Source organism: Lipophrys pholis (assembly GCF_963383615.2).
Source record: "Lipophrys pholis genome assembly, chromosome: 21".
Taxonomy (NCBI): Eukaryota; Metazoa; Chordata; class Actinopteri; order Blenniiformes; family Blenniidae; genus Lipophrys; species Lipophrys pholis.
The window spans coordinates 15,510,390-15,538,285 of record NC_137649.1 but is presented as its reverse complement, the minus strand read 5'-3'; the positions used below and the strand labels follow the sequence as shown (position 1 = coordinate 15,538,285).

The 27,896-nt window shown below is 40.3% G+C and overlaps 1 protein-coding gene across 1 annotated transcript in view; it reads left to right on the top strand.

Moving 5' to 3' along the window:
* The first annotated feature begins 2,207 nt into the window (after nt 1–2,207).
* enpp1 (ectonucleotide pyrophosphatase/phosphodiesterase 1) overlaps nt 2,208–27,896 on the top strand; it is a 32,318-nt gene continuing 6,629 nt past the window's right edge. Inside the window, exons 1-18 of the mRNA XM_080490876.1 lie at nt 2,208–2,697; nt 9,699–9,771; nt 13,656–13,716; nt 15,081–15,178; nt 15,260–15,339; nt 16,351–16,470; nt 18,215–18,324; nt 18,450–18,515; nt 18,603–18,675; nt 19,112–19,220; nt 21,248–21,379; nt 21,473–21,504; nt 21,641–21,768; nt 23,515–23,584; nt 25,574–25,661; nt 25,814–25,998; nt 26,183–26,222; nt 26,302–26,462. Coding sequence (XP_080347002.1) covers nt 2,578–2,697; nt 9,699–9,771; nt 13,656–13,716; nt 15,081–15,178; nt 15,260–15,339; nt 16,351–16,470; nt 18,215–18,324; nt 18,450–18,515; nt 18,603–18,675; nt 19,112–19,220; nt 21,248–21,379; nt 21,473–21,504; nt 21,641–21,768; nt 23,515–23,584; nt 25,574–25,661; nt 25,814–25,998; nt 26,183–26,222; nt 26,302–26,462 — 1,746 coding nt within the window. The 5' untranslated portion in view covers nt 2,208–2,577. The remainder of the gene's footprint in view (nt 2,698–9,698; nt 9,772–13,655; nt 13,717–15,080; nt 15,179–15,259; nt 15,340–16,350; nt 16,471–18,214; nt 18,325–18,449; nt 18,516–18,602; nt 18,676–19,111; nt 19,221–21,247; nt 21,380–21,472; nt 21,505–21,640; nt 21,769–23,514; nt 23,585–25,573; nt 25,662–25,813; nt 25,999–26,182; nt 26,223–26,301; nt 26,463–27,896) is intronic.

The following is a 27,896-nucleotide window of genomic DNA, read 5'->3' as shown; positions in this document are numbered from 1 at the left end:
ATTAAACTCACAGTGAAGCAAAGCTTTCTTATCTTAGACTAATTTCTTATCTCGAACTGCATCCATGACCTCCTGAATTCAATTAAGTGTTGGAGAAAGGGAATGTGGATGTGTGACACATGAATATGCAGTATGGGGCGAAGAAAAGCCCCTGAGGAAGGTTGCTCCAAGTTCATAGAGTCCTTTTCAGTAGTTACAGTTTTAAGATAAGACGTCTTGATTCTGATATGCTGTGTGGGACAATTGCAGTATTTTGTTTACAACTTTCATCTACTATGCTTTAAATCGGTAGTGTCAGACATATGGGCCAAGGGTCAAAACCAACCAGACTACAAATCATGTAATTTAAAAAGAATACATTGGTTTTAATATTTAAGTGGCTGGTGTTTCTGATTTATTCACAGAGAATCCCAGTTTTAGTCAAAGTCGCAGACATAACTCATGATCTGTGATGCAGAAGGAAAGCAACATTGCAGTGAGTGAAGCAGCATGAAAGCCACACTGAGGGTGAGCTGGTGGAAATATGCAAAATAACTCAACTGGAGGACAAAGTTCTTGACAATTTGGACACTATAGAGTCATCCAAAAATGTTCGTACTTGTTATTAAACTGCTAGTTTACTGGTTCAGCTCACCGAAGATCTGAAGCTGTATGTAAAAATAATGATTCATATTTTTATTCTGTGTTGACTATTTTCATGACTTTTTAAAATGTAGAGTCTAAATAAAGTGTGCTTTGGAGCGCGCTCTCTCTCTCTCTCTCTCTCTCTCTCTCTCTCTCTCTCTCTCTCACACACACACACACACACACACACACACACACACACACACACACACACACACACACACACGCACACACACGCACACACACGCACACACACGCAGCAAGAACATGCAACACTGGACTGTCCATGAGCACAAGACAACACAGAGGTCAGAGGTCAGAGGTCGGGAGTACTGGCCACATGTGATTTCTATCATCACGTTGTGCAGCACAGAGGGATCTAAAACAAACACGGACCTCACAGAGCTGAATTGTGCTGAAGCTGTCAGAGATGTGCTGGATCCCATCACAGTTTCCACCTGACATACAAACCTCAGCTGAGTGGGAGGAAATCACAGTAAATTTGCTGCAGGAGCACCATCTTGTGGATGTTTATAGTACAACACCAAATGCGTTTTTGACTTTGTTTCCATTCACGGATTAGTAAAGTGAGGAGTCTGCATGTTGTCCTTGTGCATTTCCTAAAATCAATCAAATTGATATGATTTTGAGGGCCTAATAAATGATGAGTTACAGCATACAGGTCTTTGAGACAGTTTGTGCAAAAAGCACTGAGATTAGTGAAATAGAAGAACAATTAATAAAGAATATTGCATGATTTCTAAACGCTGTTACATGGATGCTGCTTTTTGTTGTTCTCTCAGCTTGCCTCTGCCTCTGTGTTGTTTCACTGTGAATGTATATAGACTGGATATACATTCAGAAACTAGGACTTTTTGACACAACAAACCTCAAAATTTATAACTTTTGATCAATACTTTCCTCTGTGGTGGATGTGGACTTATCAGATCACTCATAAATTATTTTATTTAACTATAAATAATTTTATACAAGTTATCCCAGAAAAAATAACTAACTTTGAGTTGATGTTATCCCACTTCTAAAGTGGCTGCGAAGATATCTACCTTGTAAGTGTGACTCATGCAGATGTAACCCCCGCCTCTTGTGATTTTCTCTACATCGTTTTAACAGCAAGGTAAGTATTTTGTTGTCGCTGTAGTAAACTTCAAACACTTAAATGCTATAATAATAATAATAATAATAATAATAATAATAATAATAATAATAATAATAATAATAATAATAATACATGCATGCATGCATGCATGCATGCATGCATACATACATACATACATACATACATACATACATACATACATACATACATACATACATACATACATACATACATACATACATACATACATACATACATAAAACTCTTTCTACAATATTTTTGATCCTCAATAAATCGAGACCACATATTAATTGAGGGGCTACTTGAAATCCGAAAACCCCGAGCCATAATTCGCTCCTCTGCTTTAAAGGAAACCATCTGGTTCGTGTTCCCGGGATCATATTAGAAAATAAAATCCAGCGCACTACTCCAGTCTGACCTTTAGATGGCAGCGTTTCTCATTTTTATAACAACTGTTGCGTGTGTTTGACTCACATATTAGTTAATCAACTTTTTTTTTTTTTTTTTAAAACTCGTACTTTGTTTGAATGTGACTATTGCGTTCGCTTCCTACTTTTGTTTAAAAGCTGTGAAAGTTTCCCCTGGGTGTTTGTGAGAAGGAGCCAAAGCAGCGGGGACTTAATCAGCCTCCTCCTCACAGATGAAGCTCTGCTGCAGACTGGAAGACGTCAGAAAAGGCGGTGCTACACACTTCAGCACCGGGTAACATACTACTTTCCCCTGCACATTGCTCACACACACACACACACACACACACACGATCACACACACACACGCACACACACTGTGGCAGGAGGATCTGTGCGTTCTGCAGCATGGACGGGAGCAAGGCGGAGGAGCGCTCTGCTGAGCAGGCTGCGTCTTTATTTGGGACTCCACAGCTGGACACCGAGCGAGGCCAGAAGAGGAAGAACCACTGTAAAATCATTACTGGGGTACGTTTAACTTCACCTCACCACCTTCCTGTGCTCACCTCCAACACATACAGGACGAGGGCTGCCGTGGTGCCAAAAGTACTGAAAGTTTGTTAAAAGAAATAATAATAATAATAAATTACAAAGTGCTCTTACTGCGATGTATCTGTTCAAATGTTCTTAAACATTTGTATTGGAGTAGTTTCGAACTGGTTGGCTGCACATCAAAAAGTTCCCATTCAAATTGTGGGTGTACACAGTGACAAACACAATAGTGAAGTATATTACAGAGTGCAAATATTACACGTGTACGAGTGAAGTTACTTGAACAAGAAATACTTGCACATACTTGTACAAAGTGCAAGTATTTGTGATCAGTGACATCCACCCCGTTTCTGCATTGTCGTCGGTCTTTATTTATTGTCCCTTGAGTCTTGAATAAACTTGTTATTGCATTTGCAGCTTTTAATCCCAGCAGTAATAGTTACACTCAGTTTAGAGTGACGATCTGAGTCCATGTAAATAAAAAACAAAACAAACGACTACTCTTCAAAAAGTATACTCATATGTATTTGTTATTTTTACACTGTCGAGCATTTTTGATATCAGGCTTTAATTTACCTTAATTAACAAAGCAGATTTCTCAGATTGCAGATTATAGCATAAAACAAACATTCCGACATGGTAATCTGTCTTGTTAACTAATGCAGGTATGAAAAACATGAATATTATTGTCTAGAAATGCTGGTTTTAAGGTATGGATTAAAATTATGGCCACACCCAGTTGTGACTTAAAAGTAGCCAAGTAAATTCCATTGTTTTGATTGTACTTAAGCACAAGTTACATTATACCCTTTAAAATGAATGTACGGACGTCATGAATGTACTCAAGTACTAAAAAGCAATACTTAGTTACTCTTGGGAGCAGAATTTATTCCTCATCAGACTCAGAAACGAGCCTCACATGTAGTTATTTCACAACTTTCACAGTACTTGATTACAATAATGTTAGTATTTAGAATAAGTTATACCTGTTCTGTAGCTGATCTGAATGTGGTATTTAATGTCCCAGGTTGACTGTATTCCAACTGATCTCAGCACTGTGTGATTGTTTAATAAGGTTGTAACTTTTAATAGTTAGACTGAGCAGCCAGAGTGACTTCAGTCCTTATCTGATTGATCTTTTGGAAGAAAAACAAGAAGCTAAAATGGAAACTGATCAAAATGTGAGCTCAGTTCTCATAATTTTTATATAAAACACCCTCACCTGATGAAATCATGCACAATTCCCAGACAAGCCTTGGTCACAGTAATTCTCCAGTAATTCCCTGTTGCTAACATGTAAACACACATATTTATCCTGTCGCTGTTTTGGCTAATGAAACTAAAAGTAATGAAGTAGATTACATGTATGAATAGTCATATAAGTATAAACATGATATTTGCTGTAACATGAATATATTTCATTCACTTGCTTTGCTCCATAGTTGCAGATTCCGTCCTTATGGTTTTTGCACTCGTGTTGGTCTCAGTCCTTTATTCAATTTCCCAGGTTTGTGAGATGTAGTGTCGTTGCAGGACCTGACGTTTTAGTTACACAGAGAGTTTAGAGTGACCAAAGTGAATACCTGACTGCTTTTTCAAAAGAAACACTGAAGACAAATAGACATCTTCTTGCAAATCTAGTGGAAAAACAATAAGGAGTAGCATTGTTTGACATTAATTCAAACTTTGATCTCTTCAGGCTCCTTATGGGCCCTGAGGCGTGTCAGTCAGATCTTCTCTCACCTCCCTGAATTGTGCTCCAGTGTCAGATGAATCCAAAACGAGTCATCAGACGGTAAACGTGACGGTAAACATCCTTGTCAGACTTGTAAACCTCAGCCTCGGGTCGACTCTGCTGCACTGTTTGCTCTCACATGTGGTTAATCCACAGCTGTCACACGGCCTAGCCGGTCAGTGCCGCCGGTGTGAACGTGGAAACTAAACGTTCTCACCCCGCTGCGAAGAGACAGAGGCCAGCAGCGTCTCTGCAGGTGGACCTGACCCGTGCTTGTTAGTGCGAGGCGGGACGAGACCTCTAGAGCCAAAACTCTAGAGTTCCCGCTGAACTCTTCATGCACCAAGAAAGTCAGAGACAAGGGATCTGACACTGTTGTTGTTGTTTTTTTATCCAGTTCACAGGCTCTCTATAGAAGATGTTCATATGTGGAGATTTTAGATTAAACTAACATGTATTTTTTATGAGGGTTTTTTTTAACAGTTGGCTCATAAAATGTGAGAAAACTGAAGAATTGAGATCCTGAAAGACGAGTGCTATTGTCACTGAGGTTGTTTTCTAACTTTTCAAAACTTACTCGTATTGTAACCTAAGCACTCTCGGGTCTTAAATAGCAACACATTTTGACACAACAGTGATTTTAAACAAATAATCCACCTTTTTTTTTTTAGCTGTTCTTGCAGTTTAAAGAGCTGCCGTGGAGGAGTGTAGTCACTATATAGTAGAGCAAGTTGTTTTTAAAGTTTTGTTCATAAACTGTGAACAAATTATGTGAACTTGAGATCCTTAAAGTGGAGTAATGTATCAACTGAGCTGGTTTTTTCTTAAGAGTTCAAAACTTAATCCCTGTTTTACACTGTCAGACCTAAAGAAGTGATTTTTAAACAAATAATCCACTTTTTTGTTGTATCGAAGTAGTTTTATTCTCTGTCTGAGGGGATACGTTTGAGGAGGGATATATAGACCATCTATGTTGGCGTAAACAACAAACTCATTTCAATTTATTGTCATTGGTCATTTACACAAGTTCTCAGAACTTTATCACTCCAACACAAAAGTAACGGCTTCAGTTGTTTGCAGCTCTTTGAGGCACTGAGGAAAATGTCGTATTGCTTTTCAAGAGCCAAATCTGTAAAACATCACAGCCTTTACATGAAGTCTAAAAAAAAAACATAATTGTAAGAAATGTCTTGGAAAAACAATGCCTTTATGCTTTAAGTGGTGTTTTTCTTTTAAGACGTTGTGGTGAGTTTCTTTGTTTACTGCTGAGTGGGGAACGATATGGAAGCATTTGGCATGTTGGGAATGAAAAATGTAAGGAATTTGTACCATCCAGCGCATGACTGAAAACTGAATGATGCACACATGAAGTCATATGACAGCACACACACACACACACACACACACACACACACACACACACACACACACACACACATTTTTAACTGTTCATTTGTAAACTGCAGCTAAAAACCACAAAGCTGCAGGATGCTTGGCATTGGTGGGGTAAACGTGGGCAAAGTCTAGACAGCTCTACACCCAGGCCAGTTTTATATTTGTGCCCACGCTGTTTTTAAATAACTAATACTGGGAGTGGTTATTTAAAGAGTTGTAAAAGGAGACAAGAGCAATCAGAGATTTCTGACTTTCACCAAAGGTTGACCTGGGCGCTCCAAAAACAAAACAAAAAAAGTGTTTCCGGATCACCTCCAACATTTAATGGAATCTTCCATTGCCTAATATCTATATGTGGGAAAAATTCTGGAAAAAATCCGAGTTGTAGTTTTGATGTAATCTTGCTTATAGAAATACAGACAAACAAATACCCGGATGATTTCATTGCGTCCTGAAGTTTTGGAAAAATCCTGATGCGTCACACGATTTCTGAGGACATGAAGACACATAACAGCTAAAACTAAAACTCTGCGACCAGCAGTGGACAATTATAAACTTTCACTTCCTCAATGAGAAATCTAGTTAAAATCTTACTTGTTACTTGTTAATCTTTGCATGTTGTTCTCGCTGATCAGATTGGACCCTCTGACAGGCACATTCTCTTCTCTGGGCCCTAAAGCTTGACTCCCTTGGCTTCATCATTAGATTTTAAAACATTTTTTAATGAGGAAAATGCAAGTTGGAATAACTTGATGCAGGCAGTAAACCTTCTTTCCAGGTCAGACTTGTAGCTTTCCACCAGACGAGTAGTTTACTTTCACAACCCACAAGGACCATGTGTGAAGGTTTTCCCAAGAAGCCCCTTCCAGGTTTTTCCACTCTTTGCACCTATAGCTGGAGAAAATAAGAGCACATACCCAGACACCGTCCACACACACACACACACACACACACACACACACACACACACACACACACACACACACACACACACACACACACACACACACACACACACACACACACACACACACACACACACACACACACACACACACACACAGCAGCACAAGTGGATGTCTTGTGGTTGATGATCTCCCACAATCTTGTTTCTGAGACGTGAGCTGCAGACAACTTTTTCACACTGGAATGGTCAAGAGGTTGAGTTTTGAGTCAGGAGGTCATATTTGTGTTAAAACAAGTAAAAATGTGCCCCCCCCCCCCAGCTTAGCTTGTTTTCACTGTAAATCCATGCTTTCCCCCCACAAATCCCCTCACATGTAAATGTTCTTATGGTTTCTGTATTAGTCACATTTACTTTAAAGTCTTTGCCCTGAAGACAAAGCTGAGTAAGCAGGTCTAAAATGATAACACATTAACCTTTTGAAACCAATGTATCAAAAAAGTTTTCAAACATACTAATGCTTTTAGTGAGTCATACTTGTTTTTTTGTACATTTATGTACATTGTGTTCAAAAGTATGTATCTAAACTTTTCAAACACGAATGTTTAAATATTCAATGTACCGGTATGTAAAGTTTGGTCGGTGTTATGGTTTTTAACATTTTTTATTATGTGCAAATGGCACATAAGTGTGTGTCATACCGATATAAAGTTTTAAAAGAAACTTTAATTTCATTTCATTTCACATTTCATTTTGGTATTTTGTCCTGCGATGCACTTGAGACCTGTCCAGAGAAAACCTTCTCTTTACCCTTTTGTTTGTTTTTGGACCAGTTGTGAAAATAGCTTTCCTCTCTGGATCCATTCAGCTTAAGCTTGTATTTTTAGAAATAGCTGTCACCAAGATTTGGTTGTTCTTCCTCTCCACCCTGAATCTGATGGGTAGCATTTGTGTGTCTGCCCTTGATCTTGAAACTGTTAAAAACCTCCGATGTGGTTTAAGTTTTGACGGAAAAACGAGACTTGTTCCTTCTGAAACTTTCATTCTGAGAGGTATGGGACACAGCAGTGTTTTAATGTAACACTTCTTTTTTAAGAGGTTCACTCTTTATTTACAGTTTGTGAGGTGTTGAGAGTAAAGAAGCCACAAAATGATCTAAAGTGTCTCGCAAGGCATCAATATTCAAGACGTCAGAGTGTTTACATCTAATGTTTCACTGAGTCTCACATTCTCATCCGTCTATCTTGTTTCATGCTGAGTCCACATGAGGTCACAGTGTTAATGTGGAGAGCGAAGGAGCCCCAATTCACCTTGGGGGGGCGGTGGGGGTGGGGGGACTGAGCTGCCCCAAACAGAGACATAACCCCTCCAGCAGGTCCTGGATCAACATCATGGCCTGGTGGACACAGTTGGACGTGGGTGGTAGACCAATGATCGAACGTCCCTAACCGTTTCCTCTGTAGCCTCACCCAGATGGTGAAGTTGCTTAATCTTTCTCAAACACTAAACCCCCCACCCTCTGCAGAGGAAGCACATATCATTCGCTTGGATTTGCAATCTTTTTTTTTTCTTCCTCTTTTTTTTTTTCAAACCTTCAGCTCATGGCCCAAACTGCGTGGCTGTAAACAGGCGGGTAAACACAGAGCTTTGCTCCACGACTGTGATCAGTAAATGACTATGATGGCCACTGCTGGCCTGGTTTGGGAGTTGTGGGGGATTCAAAATGAGCAACATTGACAACGCAGCAGTAAACTGGGATCTCTAAATACACTGAGTCACAAACTTTGAAGCGCCCATCTAATTACAAAACACCCCACCTCCCTCCTGTGATCTGCCCGGGGCAGATATGAGCTATCTTGCCAATAAAAAAAAAGGACTGAACAACGTGTGGACGGAGTCAAAGCCAACAGCACTTTTCGTCACTGAATCTCTTAGCAAAAAGGGAAGTTACAGATAAAAAACTAAATGATGGATGTTGGATGGATGAAAAAAACAAAACGGCCGTACAAAAGGTTTACAGCCACATCAGCAACTTTCTGATGCCATGTTTGGACACAGCGGTGCTTTGAACTAAATGCTGATGTCGGCATGTTTACGTGCTCATAATGGCCGTGCCAGCTTGGAGAGGGAGGCGGGGGTTGCCATCAAAGTTTAGCATAATAACATTATATGTGGTAATCGGCTCCTCGGATTGCAGCTGTCTTGAAGCAAAATTTCATGGCAATTTCGAGAATAATTGTGGATTTTAACCTACTAATGTCAAAGTTGTGTAATCTGAATGGGTGACAAGTGGGTCGGTCTGTTGGTGAGACAAAGATAATTCCTGTTGGGTCTCTCCTTGTACCAATATGAAGGTCCCATCCAGCATTTGTTCCCTTATTTGGTGAGAAAGAAAACCAATAAACTAAACCCTAAACTGTATAGCGCTCATAAAGTAATGGAATCATATCAAATAGGCTCATCCCCTGTGGGCCATGCATATTTATTCTGAGCTGTCAGTCTGAACAGGGTGAAAGTTGTTAATGCTTCGAGTGTGTGAGAGTAGCTGTTATATTTCCCAATGGGGTTGATTTATGGCTCCTCTCTCGCTGCCAAAGGTCTGTTCCAGTGTGTTTGTATTATGGTCACAAAGGCATGCAGCGGACACTGGCGTGTGTCTGTGAAGGGCCAGCGCAAGAAACGTGAAGCGGAATCCTCTCTCACTACGACTGTATATCATTTAATAAAGACGTTTAGGTATCCGTTATCACGCACAACGCTCTGGCACGTTCAAATCCTGCATTATTTTAAATCGTTTACAGAATCATTGTTATAATCTACACACCACCATTTGTTCTTAACGGCATGTATATAACACAGAGTTCGAGATTATCAGCATCAGTTGTATTTCACACATATGTGCGGTTTTAACACGCATGCTGCCATTTGTTGTGTGGGTTTTAGGTGCTGCTGCTGTGCTTACTGGTGGTCATCCTGGCCGTGGCCCTCTCTCTGAGGAAGAGCAGCAGCGGAGCAGGTAAGTCTGAGCGCAAGCCTTGTTACCGGGTTTAATACGGTGAAAGCACATTTTATTGTTCATTGTTACATTTATAGCATGTTTTAATGGGTGTCCGTGCGTTTTACAAGTCTGTACAACAGTTACTGGCTGCAGAGGGAGCAGCGATACCACAGAAGATAGTTTATTTAAATTGAAAGGAAATTAGAGTAAATTACCTTTTAATAAAGTCTCGACAACAGCACCTTTCATGCAGATTGGTACAATTGCCTGATAGTAAGAATGATATAGTGATTACCAAGGTCAAATGAAACTAATAAACGGTCGTCTTCATTCGTGGCTGGCATATAATCGAAATTGAAAAGCGCTGTGAGCAGTGCATGGATAAAAATAAATCAGTGGCCCACCCTTCGAAAACACTGAAACACAAAGCAACAGACTGACTCCGAAAATATGTTGAAAACACACGGCACACGGTTGGAGTTTTTTTTTTAAGGTCAATCTGGTTAAAAATTAACTTCTGGAAACAAAAGCTATGAAAACTTGGGAAACACAGCAGCAACATTCACACTTCACGGCTTTACTCTTTGTGAAGACGTCACTCTGTGTGAACATTCCTTATATGCAGGTTAGACAGTGTTTGTTTTTACTTTCACCTATATTTAGAAGTACCAGAGCCACATTTTCTAAAGTCACTGTTTCCATTCAACGTGGACTAAAGGGCATCCGCGTGAAAAGCCTCATCCCAGGTCACTTTTGGGTTTTTGCTCTTACTGAAAATTTGTTTGGCTCTGTGGTCAGATGGCGGAAAAACAATCCAAGGCTACATTGTGAAGCAACTTACAGTAATGTGACGAGTGCACAGCTCACTGCAGGCATTTGGAAACTTGAGACTTGGGAGTATTTAGAGGCGCAGAGGAGGAAAGCTCAAGTTACCAACCAGCCAGTGAATGAGGAAAACAGAGGTGACTCTTCACCTCACAGCATGAGTCGCCCTAATGTTTCGGAACTGCTTTTTTTTTTTTTTTTTTCTGTTGCCCAAAAGTTCTCGTAAGACCAGGTTAGAGACCGGAGTGTTTCCTGCAGCTTCAGGTTCACCCCGGTTAGACGAGGGCCGAGGCATCAGTGCGCTCTTTGTTGCACACTACTAGGCCAAAACACTCCTCTTCCATTTTGGGGGCAGCAGTGGTAAATGTGGGCAGCTGTCCTCAGCCTGGGTGGGGTGTTCCCTCTGCTGTGGCATTTCCCTTCAACTTATATTTCCTACCCAACCAACATGAAAACCATATGGGAAGAGCACGTCTTGACTTTTCACTCAACCGGACTCTTATTTATAAGTTATTCACATCCGCGCAGCTTTGTTGGAAACCTCCACGTCTTTCATAGAGCTCTCATGGGGAGGCCTCTGGAAACAGATTAAAAAGAAGTGAAAATAACTCCACTTCTTCCTGGAGACTCGGGAGTGTGCAGTGCGAGATGCAGAGAGCGGGTTTTCCAGTGGATTACAGACCACAGCAACTTGTCTCCTGTGACAGAGCGTCGCCATGTTCGGTCCAAACCACACTGCTGGCCTGGAGAGGCCGTGAGGAGGGGATTTCTCACCAGCGTGCAGAAGCTGCCTCTGTCATAGGTCCAGTCAGCCGCAGGCTCGTTGACTAATGTGTTGGAAAGACAGTTGTTTTTAAAAAAAAAAAAGGATTAAAAAAACGGAGAAAAACGAAGTTCTAAGCCTCCTGGTGGGTGTCCTGTTGTCTGTGGGAAAGTCCTTGAGTAAAGCGGTTGTATTTGCTTTTAGGTTTCTGTCCACACTGTTACAACATCATGGTGTATATTCTCACCTCGCACTTTATTGGCAAACCAACCTTAGTACGCGCCATTCGATTTATAGTTGCGGACCCCTGGAACTGATCCCAGCTGACTGTGGGTGAAGGCACGTTACACCCTGGACAGGTCACACAGTCACATTCAACCCTCCGAGCAGCGTCGAAGCACCTATTAACCTCAAACACACCAGGGAGGAATCAAGAGTATTCAGAGGAAACCTATGCAACTCAGTCTTCTCAATATTGGTAATATCCCTACATTTCGGCAAGTGGAAAGTTCACAAAGTCACATGTCAGTGCTTAACACAGTTTGACAGTGAGGATATAACTGGTTTGATCCTGGGTTTGCATGTTTTGCATTTGTATGCATGGGTTTCCTCCAAAGATGTGTGTGTTGGTGACTTTATGAATCTGCACATAGGTGTGAGTTTGTCTTTGCCATGGATGGATGAATGGATGGATGGATGGGTTTAAAATACCATCAACAACTTTTCTAGATTAGATATTTTTAATTTAGATTTTACTGCCACTGTTAATACGTACGTATGAGGAATAAATGAGGAAGTGATTCAAACACAAAATGTCCTATCATCACTTGAATTTGTTTCTTCTTACTTGTGGTTTTCTCCATCTTACTTCCTGCTTCTTTATGTCTACAAGAACAATATCCAGATGGTTTTCATTGTAATTTTGCTCCTCAATATACTGTCCAGAACAAATTCTGCCGTAAAAATGTGATGATCTGGCTTTTTTTTTTTTCCCAAGGTTCATGAGGTCTGTTTCTATTTGTGGCTATTTTGGAAGAGTTGTGCTGTTTTCTTGTTCCAGAAAAGCAGTGGAAAGACTCCACTGGTTACCAGAGAGCGGAAACCTCTCAGTTACTCATTGTCCGTGGTTACATCATGAATGTGGACAACAAAGCAGATTTAATGCCTGTTTGAGCACTTTCATATCCTGTTATATGACGGAGACGACTCACAAATCCCATTTGATCATATCATTTCAAAATTTGTTGCCGAAAACAAACTGAAACCCTAGGATTTTTGGTGATGCCTCTCAGAGTGGTAATCTGAGAAGATTCATGGGAAGAACATGCAAACTCCACACAGGCCAGTAATTGTCTGCACGCCATATTAGGTTTCCTTCCGTTTTCAAGCATGCATGCCAGTAGATCAGGTTGTAAGAAACTAATTAGAGCAAATCACGGTGCTGATTATGTCTGTACACTTAACTAAGGTCAAGGCATAGGGTCCTCTCTTGGCCATAAACACAGTTGTCCTATTTTTGTCCCCCTCCAAAGTTCTGCCCCATTTTTGTTTGCGAGCACTTACCATGAGGTAGCACCGTGACATGAATAGAATTCCTCTGGAAGACTTAGAAGAAAACACAGAAGAAGAAAAAAAGTGTTCAAACTACGAAGGAGAAGAAACAATCTCATGTAAGTGAATGGAGAATAAGTTACAGCCTGAAGGAAATCAAGGCGAAAAGTCAACCAACTGGACGACCAGCAGTTCGGGAGTTATAGTCTTGCATGGAGCAGAGGCACATCAGTAGAGGGAATAGAGAACAGCTTGTTGTACCCACAGATCAGTTCACTGTTCAGTCCGCCGCCACATCACAGATTGACTTCCATCATAAATATACATGAGGAAAGGTTGGAAATGTCATGTCCAAAATCTTAATGATTTACAACAAAGAACGAGCAGTCATGAAGCCTTAGGCTTGTTTAGGTATTGATATATTATTGGCTGCATACGATTGTTTGAAACCTCCTTTAGTTATGGAATAAAATGAATTATTAGGATATTCTATCAGACCTTTGGCGAGTTATTACTTTATTGGATTTATTGTATTTAAAATGGCAAATGTTTTATGCGATTAGCAGGTAATAAATTACTGGGTGCTACAAGACTTCTCCTTGCTCTCTACATTTTCTGTGGAGCTTAAAAAGCCTCTGCTCTTTAACAGTGTGACTGTTTGATGTTTTGTCTCTCAGGCCATGTTTTTATATATATATATATATATATATATATATATATATATATATATAATTACAATGATGACCTTTCTTGTGTCCTGCAGAAGGAGAACTGTGGCTCCATGTTGCATCTGAAGAAGTTCAGCAGCCCCGGTGTCCAGCAGGGTAATAAAATACTCTCTCTTTTTTTCTCTACTGCTGCTAAGGAAAATAATGACTCCCATCTCAGCTGACTTAGGTTTCAGCATATTTGGGTGCTGAGAAAGAAACTATTCAATGGCTTCGCCCACAGTTTTCATGAGTGGAAACTATTGTTCCCTAAAGTGGTCAAAGAACTGAAGCTGTAACTTCAAATACAACTATCTAGTCACTTTGTCGCCAGGTTATTTGTCGTTCACTTTTTTTTATTTTTAGTTGACTCCTTTTTTCCAGTATTGTCACTTTATTGTGGAAATAAACAGTTTCTAGGGAAACTGGGCGAATGACTGTGAGTAATCAGGCGTGTGTGTGTGTGTGTGTGTGTGTGTGTGTGTGTGTGTGTGTGTGTGTGTGTGTGTGTGTGTGTGTGTGTGTGTGTGTGTGTGTGTGTGTGTGTGTGTGTGTGTGTGTGTGTGTGTGTGTGTGTGTGTGTGTGTGTGTGTGTGTGTGTGTGTGTGTGTGTGTGTGTGTGTGTGTGTGTGTGTGTGTGTGTGTGTGTGTGTGTGTGTGCTGTTCCTCCCTTATTGGGAGGGTAACCTCAGACAGGCTCATCTCACTTTGGGAATAAAAGCCTGTGACGCCACATTAAACTACAATCTGTATTCCTGTGTTGTCTTTCTAATATCAAAGTTGTGTTTGTTCGTATTGTTTCTGTTGGTTAACCACACTTTATTCATATATGTTGTTCTGTCTGCTCTTTTTAAACATGCTAATCACAAGCATTTCTTTAGGATGACACCGTCAGTTTCTAGATGCAAATGTTTAGACAAAAGAACCATGAGTACAGCATTTGGGAATCGGTATTATATGTCCTCTCGTCTCACTAAAGCACAGCAATGCAATTTCTGATAAACAAACTTGCACAAGTAGGTATTTCTATTCAATATTTCCAGTAAGTTAGTAGGTTTTAGTCATCCCACAGGCCGAATCAGAGCCTCTGACAGGCCATGTATTTGACAACCCTGCTCCAATCCCTGTTCGTATGATATATTTGATCATATAAAATGAAGATGCATAATAAAGTAGTTATAGACGCTTTAAAACACTTGTAACACTTCACAGCTACACAGTGTTTTTAAAGCATGTTTTTTTCTCTTGAAAATTTGTGTCATTTTAGGGAACCAAAATCCACTAAGATTCCTTCTCTGAGCTTTTCACACACTTCTCCTCTCTGTGGCTGTGACTTGACCTTGTTTCTTCTGCCGGTGGCTCACTCAAAGAGCTGCTTTGTCCTTCGCTAGCGACTGTACAACATGACCTCTTCACCGCTGGTGCCAAAGATATCCATGTCTGCTGATAAAGAATTCACATCCATATCTTTTCCTGCCCAGCTTTTCCAAGCCTCCTCTCCTCCTGCTCTCCCTGGACGGTTTCCGGGCAGGGTATCTAAAAGATCACATCGCACACGTACCCGTCATCAACAAGTTACGTAAGTTGCCGCCGCCGTTGCCCCCCCCCCCCATATGCTTTATTTGGCGTCCTGGTGTGACTGAGTATCACTTTGTTACAGGAAACAGCGGAACAACAACGCCATACATCAGACCTGTTTATCCCACAAAGACCTTCCCCAACCACTACAGCATCGTGACTGTAAGTCCAATTCGTCCCACGTTCATATACATGACTTCAGTATCTCTATTTGATAACTGTAATCAGTGTGTAATGGCACTGTGCAGGCAGACTAACATCTGGGAGACTTTGGGTAATAGTAACTGCGTTTATCTCATTACAGTACTCAGTTACTTTTGGTGCTAATAGCTGCGGGAGTAGGATAGAGACATAATATCTGACATATAATAGCTTCAGTTATTGTAAGTGCATTATTATTTTCATAAGAATGATCAGATTTTCACTCCTACTCGTTACACCCAACAATGGTTAAAACGGAAAAGTCAAACCTTTGTGAAACAAAAAATATGTGTAAACTGTTGTATCTCAGTGATATTTTGTGTGATTGCTTTACATCCTTAAACCCAAAATACTCATTTAAATGAAACCGTCTGCACAGAATTGGAAAGGAAGTGTGTCTTTTGTGGGTCTCCAGGAAAACAGAACTTTTTGTGAGGGAGTTTCCAGGATGAGGTATTTCTTTCGATCTACACACTGAATAAGATTTGTGTGTTTTGACGTCAACTTTTCTTCACCTGAACAGTAACTAGAAGCTCTGTGTTTTGTTCTGACATATAGATAAGTAGCGTAATATTTAAGGTATAACTCGCTCACGATCTAAAGCACGTTGTTTACTACAATGTTGAAGCCATGCTGCTACTGAACCAGGGTAACAGTGAGCGATGGGGCTTTTCCCAGCAATTACACTCACTTTTTCTACTGAGCCTCTCTTTTTGATAGGAAAAAAAAAATTCTGCTCTGTTGAGTCTTAATGGTTTACATGTGCTTGGCAACGAACCACAGCAGAATTTAGGCTCTACAAAGTGGAATCCACCTCTGTGTAGTTGGAAACAGACCCTGTAATTAAACTGAACTGCTGCGGTTAAAGTAACACTTAGATTTGAAAGATTAGAGAGCGAGAGGAGGAGATCTCTTATTTGATCAAAGTGCCTCACTGTGACTGTGTGTTGGTTTCACCTCTGATGTCTGCAGGGTCTTTATCCCGAGTCCCATGGGATCGTGGACAACAAGATGTACGATGTGACCCGAAACACTTTATTCACCTTGAGAAGCGAGGAGAAGTTCAACCCGAGCTGGTACCAAGGAGAGCCAGTAAGTCAGTGTCTGACCACCATATGACACATTGAAGAAGAAAAAAACGACTGTTCAGTCACTATTAGTACAGTGAAAGCCAAAAGTCAGACTTTAAAGTGGGGTAGATCACACTGCATGTTATTAAAAAGAAGACTTCACTCAGTTCTTGAACACTTTTGTTGAGCTTGTCTAAAGAGTAACTTTCGATATCTATTTCCCTCTGTAAGTCTCTATCAGTATTTATACCGTTACTTTCTATTGTTATCTTTTTCAGTGTCTCTGTGAACACGTTCACAGTCTTTGGTTCTCTTCAAACAGACCAGATGTTGGGGTTTGGTGTGTAGTGTGTTTAACATGGTGGATTCCTGCTTCCAGTCCTGTCTAGTCAAGGAGCTGGGTTCTTCTTTTACATTGTGTGGGACAGGACAAGTCCATGTTGACTTGGGGATGAAGTGCCCCATGTAACCGCATGAGTGTGCAGTGGGAAAGTGAACCAAACTGAATGAAGACATGAGTGTTTTCAGTGTTTCCTGAGTCCATGGATTCCTTGTTTATATAAACATATTTTCAATATTTGTTTATTGCGCTACCTCTATTGATATTTCTATTGTCATCTATATGTTGTTTTAATATTGTTATCTTACTATTGCTCTCTTTACATAATAAATACATTTACCTTTAACACTTTCCTATTGCCTCAGCAGCCTGAAAGCACTTTACATTGTTCATCACATTCACCCGTTTACATTTACACTCACACATCCATGGTGAAGGCATGCAGTCATCCATCGGGAGCCGTTTGGGGTTCAGTGTCTTGCTCAAGAAGGGCGAGATGGGGATGGAACCTGTTGAGCTCTACCAACAGAGCTCTAGCTGCCCTTGATCCTGAACTTGGCTGTAACTTGGCCTAAAGACACTAAGAGAGTTTCATCTCTCTCTGCATACGTGATAGAGCTCTGGATCATGACAGCGTGTGAGGGGGGAGTTGTGCTTGTTTTTAATGAGATGTGGTTTTCATTTAAATGCGGGGGCCCCTTAAATCACATTCCTCAACCATGTGGCAAGCTGCTCCTCTTCAAAATACACCACACTGCGGGCCTTATGATGCTTCAGAGGGAAGGGGGAGATGGATAACTCCTGTCCAGCCATGTTTTTTCTGCTGGAATGGATCTTCTCTTGATGACCTTCAATCCAATACAACTAAGTGCATATCTGCCCAAATGTGTCTATAGGCCAGCTGCATGAATAAGACAGTAGTCTAAATGCAGGTTGGGCAAATAGATATTGATTTGGAATAAGAATGTGCTGTTCGAGTTGACGGGGCTGTGAGGGATTACACTTTCATCCTAATGGATGAAACACTGTGGCTGTGATGCACGAGGACGAAAGAGTTTGCTGCTCAACCACAACTCACTCGGTCTCAGTTAATCATGAACCCAGATGACACTCCGTTCTCCTGTCAGGGTTCTTTTTTCTTTTCTGTCCCCTCACCTCTTTTCCTCCACCTCTTTCCATCTCACCATCTCTCATTACTTCACATTCCTGCACCACCCATTTTCTCATAACATTTCTGCTAATTTTGAATGACTTTTCAGGGTTTTCTCTCTCTTTTCATCCTTATGATTCTTTACTTTTTCCATCAGATTTTTTTTTCTTTCTTTCTATTCCTGTCCCATTCAGTGCATTGGATTTTCTTTATTTTCGTACCTTTTTTCCCTTCAATTATTATTTTTGTTGTTTTTTCTCTCTTTCCTCTCTTCAGGTCTGGGTCACCGCTTCACGTCAAAAACTGAAAACAGCGACTTTCTTCTGGCCAGGCTCTGACGTTGCCATCAACGGCACCTTTCCAACTTTCTACAAACTCTACGATAAGTAAGATCATTATGTCATGTTATGTTTGCATTGTTATAGAACTTGGGTTTGTGAGTTTTTGTTCAAAAGAGTCATGCACTGCTAGATGAATGAATTCACAAATCACAAGTCTTTTCCCCCTACAGGACCATTTCATTTGAAAACAGAGTGTCGACGGTGTTTGAATGGCTCAGTTTACCTGAAGAACAAAGGTACTGCTCTCGTCATCGACTGTTTCAGAGGTCAGCTTGTACGCTGGCAGAATGCTGTGCTTTACAATTGTCTTTTTCTCCTGTCAGACCTGACTTCTACACTTTGTACTTGGAAGAGCCTGACTCATCAGGACATCGATACGGGCCGGAAAGTAAAGAGGTGAGTTATTCACTGAGATCGCATTATTAGGTTGGTTATTCATTCAAAGAACAAGTGATTTAGTGGAGAAATAGTGAACTTAACTTGGAAGTTTCCCTGAACTCGCAGTATAGAGCGTGCGTCACTGTCACAGATGCAGTTCAGTTGTGATTTTCTAACAACAGACTGGGACTTTACCAGCAACTTTACAGAACTTTTTTGCTGTTTCCTGGTCACATACATACACTTACAGTATATATAGTAGATAATATATATATTGTCTCCAGGGTCTCTCATGCTCTGGCGACTCTTGCTCCTCCCATAGTGCATCATTCTCGCTGCCATTCAAAGCATTGGCGATGCAGCATTTTAATATCTCTGAGTGGCTTCCTGTAATGTGTGTTTGTGAGCCACATATTAATGCTGTTAATGTTTGCACTTCGTGTTGTGCCTTCAGGTAATTGAGGCTTTGGAGAATGTGGACCATATTGTGGGTCTGCTGATGGACGGCCTGATGATGAGAGACCTCCACCACTGTGTCAACATCATGGTTGTTTCCGATCACGGTAAGATTGTCACACATGTCCTCACGGCTTCAAAACACTTTACACGTGATGAAAATGTTTACTTTGGATTGGGTAAGTGGCTCCATTTGGCCCAATTCTCTGAAACGACTGATTTCACATCAATGACAATCCTTAAAAAAAACATGATTAAATGTTTTCTATTCAAATAAAGGCAGATACTTTTCCAATACCTTTCCATAATTAGACATTTAAAAATACACTTCAAATCATTATGCATTAAATGTTTGCACCCATCGACATAATAAGCCATAATTTACTGCTAAATACTCAGTGACATTCTAATAGTTTGACAGAATCTTCCTGTTTCACCTTTGAACTAAAGATGTAAACGTTTTGCTTTGTGTTGTAATTTTTAAAATGCCATTACCAAACCTGAAGAAATAAATAAAGTGTAATGTGAAAAACCTTATGAAGGAAGGATGAAAGAGAAGTGCAAAAAACTACAGATTATGGTAAATCATTTTTATTTATATCTCAAAATTATGATTTGTAACAAGGCCATGTGAAGTAGAAAACAGGTTGAATCGTGAAAAGAATCATGAAAACAAAACTTCATGGTAACCAGTAATTATTGTGTTTATACAAACACAGAAATGCATACATCTTGAAAGATATATGCAATTTAATTTGCAGTAAAAATTTCATATATTAAGATAAAGTGAATTTTTAAAAAAAGTCTTATTTTTTTAAATGTTTACTATATAAATGATGAGAATGAACAATACTGTGTCATAAAATATCTGAAAATGCCATAAGATCTAATGTTTTTCTTTTCAGTGGCTATTAATATCTTAACAAGTTTTAATTTATATATTATGATTATAGAAATAACTGACAAAACTATTGACTTTCCAAAGATATTGAAAATTTTTTTAAACTTTACATTGCATCTCTGCAAAGTTTGAGATAGAAAACGAGTGCAGATTTTAGGCATGTACTTTAGGTAAATCATATTTAGGTTACCATTTTTTTAAAGATATCCTGCCAGATTTTTATCCAGTTTAGAGATTAAGATAGAAAATAAGAGTAAATGTGTGAATTTGATTAATATAATGCTTTTAAACATAATTTGCCACGTGTAAGTGGCACACAACTGTGTTTTAAAAGAAATGCAAGTTTTAAAATGTTCTTAGCACTCTAGGGTGTAGTAGGGAATGTTTTCTGTATTTATTGTGCCATTACAGACTTTTTTCTTTTTTCTTTACTAATACAGACTTGGTGCAGCGGTCACAAGTGTCTGTGATTTCACAATAGTGAGGCGCAGCATCATTTTCGGGCGCAAGTGCCAGTGAGGGTGGACTTTTGTGGCTTGATGTCAGGTCCAAATGTTTCGCCTTGGTTGAGTCACTGCACCTGCTGTGGAGGAAGCTGCAGGACGGAGCCAGGCAGGAAGTCCGTGAAAAATGAGCTGAGCTGAGACACAGTGCAGAGTACACACCAAAGTTATTTGGCAGGCAGCGAGTTCCTCCGCATATCTCGAGACCATATGTTCAGCCTTGTAATTACGTGCGATAAAGGCGAATGCACTGGAGCGAATGCGGGCGATTTCCCACATATTCGCATGGAAGACATTACTACCAAAGGAGGGTATAAATCTAACAGACAGGACTAGTGATTAGTGTGGAGCTGGTTAGGAAAGTTTGAAGATAAAATAAAATCCTATCGTACTGTCAATTTAAGTGTCGAAATGATATCTACAGGATGTCCATTTGAAAAAGACTGCAAATATCTTCACAAATGATTCTTACAGGAGAGCATCTTCACTGGAAAACAACTCCTGAACGTATAGAAGTCTGAACAACACAGGAATCCAAATTTAAGTGTATTTCTTCATAAAAGAGGTTCTCGTTGGAGAGGTTTCAGGCAGGGGTCTCAAACTGTTGTTGCCTGTACTGCAACTACTTTTGGCGTGCAACTTTATATAAAAAAAAAAGAAAAGAAAAGAAAAATCAGGTAACTATAATTCAATTTGTTTAACATCTAATCCATTGCTATGCTCCTACCAGGCATGGAGGAGGCTTCCGGTGAAAAGGTCTCATTCGTGGCAAATTACCTGGATGATGTGTCCAACTTCACCGTGATCCAAGGCCCAGCAGCTCGCATCCGACCGAACCACCTCCCTGACGATTTCTTCTCCTGTGAGTTCCTGTTGTTGGACCACCCCACCACGTCGCTCCGCCGCGCTGTTAGGAACCAGAATATCTGAGTCTCTGCTGTCTTTTTTTTCCTAGTCGACTACGAGGGTCTGCTGAAGCACCTGTCGGTATGCCAAATATTCCCAATGTGTCTTTTGTATTTAGAAGAAGAATGAAGAATTATCTGCTTGCTTGACTTCAGGTCAAACAATTCCATTCTCCCCCTTGCTGCGTTTATCCTCCTTGCCTTTGTCTGTTCTGAAGTGCAGGACCCCTGACCAGCCAATGAGGCCGTACCTCAAAGAAAACCTCCCCAAAAGGTTGCACTTTGCCAACAACATACGCATCGAACGGGGTCACCTCTTCATGAAGTCGGGCTGGCAGGCGGCGCTGTGAGTGAGCCGTTAATCTGATGGTTTCATCATGTTTTAAAATGTGGTCAAATCCTCTCAGCTTTCCACAAAGACCCTGCAGTAATTGTAATGAGAGGCATTTCCTCAGCTGGCACTGTATTTGTCATCTTTAGGATTTTTTCTGTGTCATAGGTCTTGTTATTCTGATTCTTCTCTGACATGTAACATTTACATAAGCAAACGTCAGATTTATTATTTTATACATTTCTCCACCAACATCTCCGTAATACCGCAGAGTTGGACTCCATCCAATCATTTCATGGACAACGCAAGTAATCGGAACACAGACACAATATTGTTCTCCAGTAAACAAGTCTTAATACACACAAACCATCATTTGAATACTGTTGAATTTGATATGACCGTACAATACTTGCTCTAGCAGGCAACTTTAGCACACGTTATGCAGGATATTAGTAAATTAACTAATTAAATATCAGAAGTCTAAACCTAAAGGAGCTTCACTAAGAAAATTCACTGGATAACCTAAGCCAGTCCTAAGCTTTACGAAGTAGGGAAGTTCGTGATCTTTAATGCAGAGACTGTATGAGCCTCTCTAACTTAAACTGTGAGCTGGTTCCACATGAGAGGAGTCTGATGGCTGAATGCTCCCGTTCTTATTCTACTGGGATCTACAGGTCATCAGTTCATCACAGAGTTTAGACAGTCTCACACACTCGGGCAGTTTAAAGTCACCATTACATGTTTTTGGACGGTGGAAGGAGAAGCTGCAAACCCCAAACCCGAAGGAGTTAAAAAGTGGGTAGTTCTCGGTAAAACAGCGACGTTCCAGAGTGAGTTGGAATTAACTGAGAGTTCAAAGTACTAGTGGCATCTCCTCCAAACATCTCTGTTAATAATCACCTGCTCGTAGCCTCAGTTTCAAGTCAGTGTCACAGAGAGTCGCACAAGGTTGGTCACATGATCTGTGATTTCATCACATGGTCTGTTTACTCTCTGAAACAGCGGGAGGGAACTCATTTTGTTTTAGAAAACACTTTCTGATTGAAATCAGTTTGTTGGATGGAAGTGCTTCGGTGATGAATTTCATCGTGTTTTGTCTGGTAATTGTGATTCAAATTGTGATCTGTTATCTTTGAGTTCAGCAACTCACATCATTATAATAATAATAATAAACTTCAAAACTTTATATACAGCAAAGCTGTAATATTGCATGCATCATGCACACTGACCTTTATTTGATTCATTATTTGCCATGGACCAATCGGGAGCCACATTGCAATGTTAAGATCTGCTCTAGAAGTTCCTCACAAAAGTATTTACTCAATGTTGCATAAAAACAAGAAGATCGTGTCAAATATGAGATTTTTCGTTCTTGTTGGTTTGTTAAAAGCATTTCAAGAAAGAGAAAAGATGTTTATCTGGGATAATAGAAACTATGTGCAGATTGTTGTCGGTCACATATTGAAGTGAGAATTACTCACGAGTCACTTTATCTATGTTTGGCCACCCAGAAGCCGAAGTATTTGTCATTTATAATAACAATCATGAGGGATGCATAAAAACTCGGGCATATGAAAGAATCCTTTCATGAACAGCGACTGTGTAATCACAGAAAATTGCTTCAGGCTGCAGAAATAAATCAGTGGCAAACAAAGAGAAAATCGTCACAGAAGCCCAATTCACTGGTTATTAGGTTATCTCTAAACAGCATTTAAAGACTGTTTAGCGTTTTCAAAAACGTCTTTCTGTGTGTCTGTGCAGAAGCAGCAAGGAGATCAAGTACAACAGCGGAGGTTTCCACGGCTCGGATAACGTCTTCCCCAACATGCAGGTCAGAGGAAGGAAGGGCTTTAATCTCCATGTTCTGTTTACATTTCCCATCTGCACACGTGTCTCTTTAAAGGAGCAGGACAATTGTTGTCTGCGTCATTGTTGACATTAACAAGAACCCTTTTGTTTTCAGCTCATAAAACAACACAATGTATAACGTGGGTGTGTTGGTTTGAAACTACTAATATTATCGAATAAATTCAGGTCCTGATGATTTTTTATGGTTTAATCTGCTATGAAATTGAGCATTTTTAGTACTTTTATTGAGTAATTTTCACATTTACACACTAAGAAACGGCCCAGCTTAAAGAGAGCACAAATCATACGTACCCCTCCTCATGGTTCATATATACTGCATTTATCTGGATCGTATTATGACTCTTGCCACTTTCTCATAGTTTTAGTATCCAGAATATATAGTAAAATATATTCTCTTCTGTCTCAACATATATCAAGTCGGCCTATTAAATATAAGATTATATCCAGATCATATTAAAAGTCTTTTTCTGATCAGGAGCTCACTCAAAATTAAAACTTCCTTTGCATATTAGCTGTCAGTCTGTCAAAGTTGATCAAAATCCGTCTCCAAGTTACGTCGACAAGGATAACGCTCCTGTAAACAAACAAGCAAACCCGGATATATGAAATCATACTTCCTGTTGGAGGTAAATGAGTCGATATACAAGCATTTGTTGATGAACTAAACTGTCTTTAGTTGTCAAACTGACCAAAAGCTTACATCTAAAGTGAAGCTGTGCAGCAACAGCTTGACCGCCATGCACAGAATCCAAGAAGGATGTGTCAGGGCACAAGTCTGCAACGTTCATTGGTAGAAACTCTTAACAGGAAATAAAATTAAACTGGAGCCATGAAACGTTTTATTCAAAATGAAGTTTCATTGCTCGTAACACAGCTCATAAACATGTATATAGCCTTTTTTCACAATTTGGGTTTTGTTTTAGGTTTTTTTTGCCAATTTAATCATTTCATGGTTAGGCCTTATTTATTTTTTTTTTATTTTTTTATTTTTTTAAACATTTTCAATTGTTGTAGCCCTCTACTAGTAAATATCCAAATATTTGGTTGGCTTATTGACAAGTATTGTTGAAAACTCATCATTTATCAACAGCAGAGAAAGACGGCATCATTTCATGAAAGCGACATCGAGCCTCTCCAAAACCATTCTGTTTTTAGATATTTACAGTTTCAAACAGCAGATTTATGAGACGTTGACTGTTGTAAGGTAGAAAATCCCACAATTTATCACTGGTTAATGCTTAAGATATATATTGAAATGGTGAAAAACTGCTTCTATGTGACCAAACAGACAATACTTTATGTTTCTGTTCACCATTTCTCAGCTTCTCACATTTATTTTCGCAGTTTGACACCCATGTGTGAACCAGTGATGCACAGCACTCTCATTGTGACGGCAAATGCGGCACAAGCTGTATTAGTCAGTGATGGTTTGTTCGGGATTATAGCAAAAGATCACATGTACACTTGTGGATGCTTCAGAATTGGTTCCAGAATAGTTTGAATGGCGTTTCTTGTCTATTTTATTTGGATATTGTGACTCGAGAGAGCCTCGTCTGCCGAAATAAAACGCTAAATTTAAATCAGGAAATACTAAAAACACTCTCAAAGTGTCCTGAGGTGCTGCAATTACTCTTGTTGAGACATTTTCTTTCCACTCACACTGATTGCAGTGAGTGTTTCCGTACGTGATGTAACTGGAAATCTGCCTGGTAAAATTAGCTCAGAGTGCTGTTGACTTGTCTAAATTAGAGAAAAGCAGCGAACTGTGCTTGAAATAGATGGTTTGCTCATCTACAAATATCCAAATCATGGTTCCTACCACTGACAGCTGCTTTAAGGCCACATGAGGCCTTTTTTACTGCTCCAGTTCTTTTAATTTTCAGGTGTTGTTTGTTGTACTGTAGCTCCATCGCCAAGCTAAAGTAATAAGAGTTCTTTGTCTGTGTTTCAGGCGATCTTCATTGGCTACGGTCCAGCATTTAAAGTCAACACAGTTGTTCCTCCTTTTGAAAACATTGAGCTGTACAACCTGATGTGCGGTAAGAAACGTCACTGTTTTGGAAGTACGCTTGTCAAGCGGATCGTTGAAATGTTGTGTATTTTTCAGCTGATTCGTTACATTTTTCTTCCATAAAGTAGAATAACCTGGAGTTGTTATGTTCAATGTTTACGTCCTCTTTTTTTTACCCAGATCTTCTGGGCGTCCGTCCCGCTCCGAACAACGGGAGCCACGGCAGTCTGAACCACCTGCTGAAGCATCCCGTCCACCTGCCCGTCCACCCTGCGCAGCTCTCCCACGACACGCCCTGCGAGACCACCGACCCCGTCCCCTCCGACAGCCTGCAGTGCGCCTGCCCCTCGCAGACCTCAGAAATGGTCAGTCAGTGTCTGATTGTGAAAGATTTCACTCGATTCTGTGCCGGTTTTTGTTTTTTATTTAACTCCAATGTAACGTAAGATTAACGATACTGATCCCACTGATGTTTCAGCGGTAACATATGGGCCAGTTTAGTGACTTAAGTGTTTCCATTAACGTTGATGTGTGTGACTTCCCCTTCAGGAGAGGAGGATGAACACAAATCTCCTGTCAGCTGATTCCAGTGAGTATCTCTTCATTTGTGCGTGTGACGTTTTTCTGGGAGACATTTCGGTGTGAGGATGATGATTTCCTCTCTTCAGGTGTCACAGCCGGCTTGCGCCGCCTCCACCAGCCTTTCGGCACTCCTCGCGTCGTCCAGCCAGACGCCTCCTTCTGCCTGCTGTACCACTCGGACTACCTCAGCGGCTACAGCAGAGACCGCCTCATGCCCCTCTGGGTGTCGTACACCATCCGGCCTCTGGTGAGCGCCTCCGCTTTAATCTCTAGACCTCTTTTTGGAAGCTGTATTTCGATTCCACCGAGCAGCTGTAACTCGTCCTCTCTGCTCTTGGCGGACACTTGTCTTCTCTCTCACCGTGCGGTTAAGCCGTAGTGTAAATCATGACCTCAGAAAGAGTTTACACTGTCATGCAGTCCAGTCTAAATCATCCAAACGTCTCCCTGCTTCATCTAATGATCATGTCCTCAGCGAGGTTTAGGATTTGTTTCCCTTCCAGTGTCATCTCGATAGTCTGCAAGCAAAATATAGCGTGTGTGTGTGTGTGTGTGTGTGTGTGTGTATCCTGTATACTCTGCTTTAATTATGGTTGGAAACTAGCCTCTCGTCAAAATGTTTGTGACTGTGTCGTGGCATTACATTCACACCATTCCAAATCAATTTCACTGCGAGTCCAACATCTCCATTTAAAGTCAGCCTCAAGGTAGTTGTCCAACTTGTCCATTGTGCCCCCGGTCTAGGACATGAAGAAAAAAGGATGGCGGGAGAGTCTGTGCCAGAGAGAAAGGAAATGTATTATAATTGCTTCTATGGACAAACAAAAAAAGAAAAAAAAAAAGTTATCCTGAATGCAAAAACAAATTCAATCAACAATACACTCCGCTGACGCCCCATGAAACTCACTATCCACAGAAGAAAACCACCTTGAATAAAACAAGTTGACTGAACTCAAGTTAAACTGAAAAAGATTAATCCTAATCCTCGTGGATCTCCTTTTTAAGACAAGCATTGTGAGTGTTGGAGGCCTCTGGAGTGTTTAAATGGCCCAATCAGTGATCCTCTTCTCTTCAGGCTGTAGCCAATGAACATCCATGTGACCTGCTGACACGCTCTGAGATGTTAGACCTCGGTCATAACACTGTCTAAAAGATGGATTTGTCCTGAAAATAGCTCTGGAAGGGATGAGGAACAGCCTAAAGTGCTGTGGGACGTTTGTTAACATTCTGTCTGAAGGATTAAAATCGTAATATCTTTCGATGGCAGTCATGGTGACTCACTATGGGAGAGGAAGGTGCAACGGGAGCAGGAGATCTGTGTGAGGATCCTGGAGACTCGAGACGGGATATAAAACTTTATATGATGTAACGTCTCAGAAGTTCTGTAAAGTTGCCCACATTTGTCCCATTCAAGAAACATATAACAGCAGCTGTTTAATTATGTGTGTTTATTATTTTTATTATATTATCACTGGGGTAGAGATATTTGTGTAACTATGACAATTCAAAACAATCAGGTCATTTCTTAGTTCTGCTGATTAAAAAAAAAAAAAAAAAGAAGGTGACTCATGCTCTGATATCAACTGTATTGGATTAGTGTCCATCACTTTACTCTGGCGTCAGTGAATGATGCATTCAAAGACTCATTTCTAAAGCTGTAGTCGGTGATTTAATGTGTGCT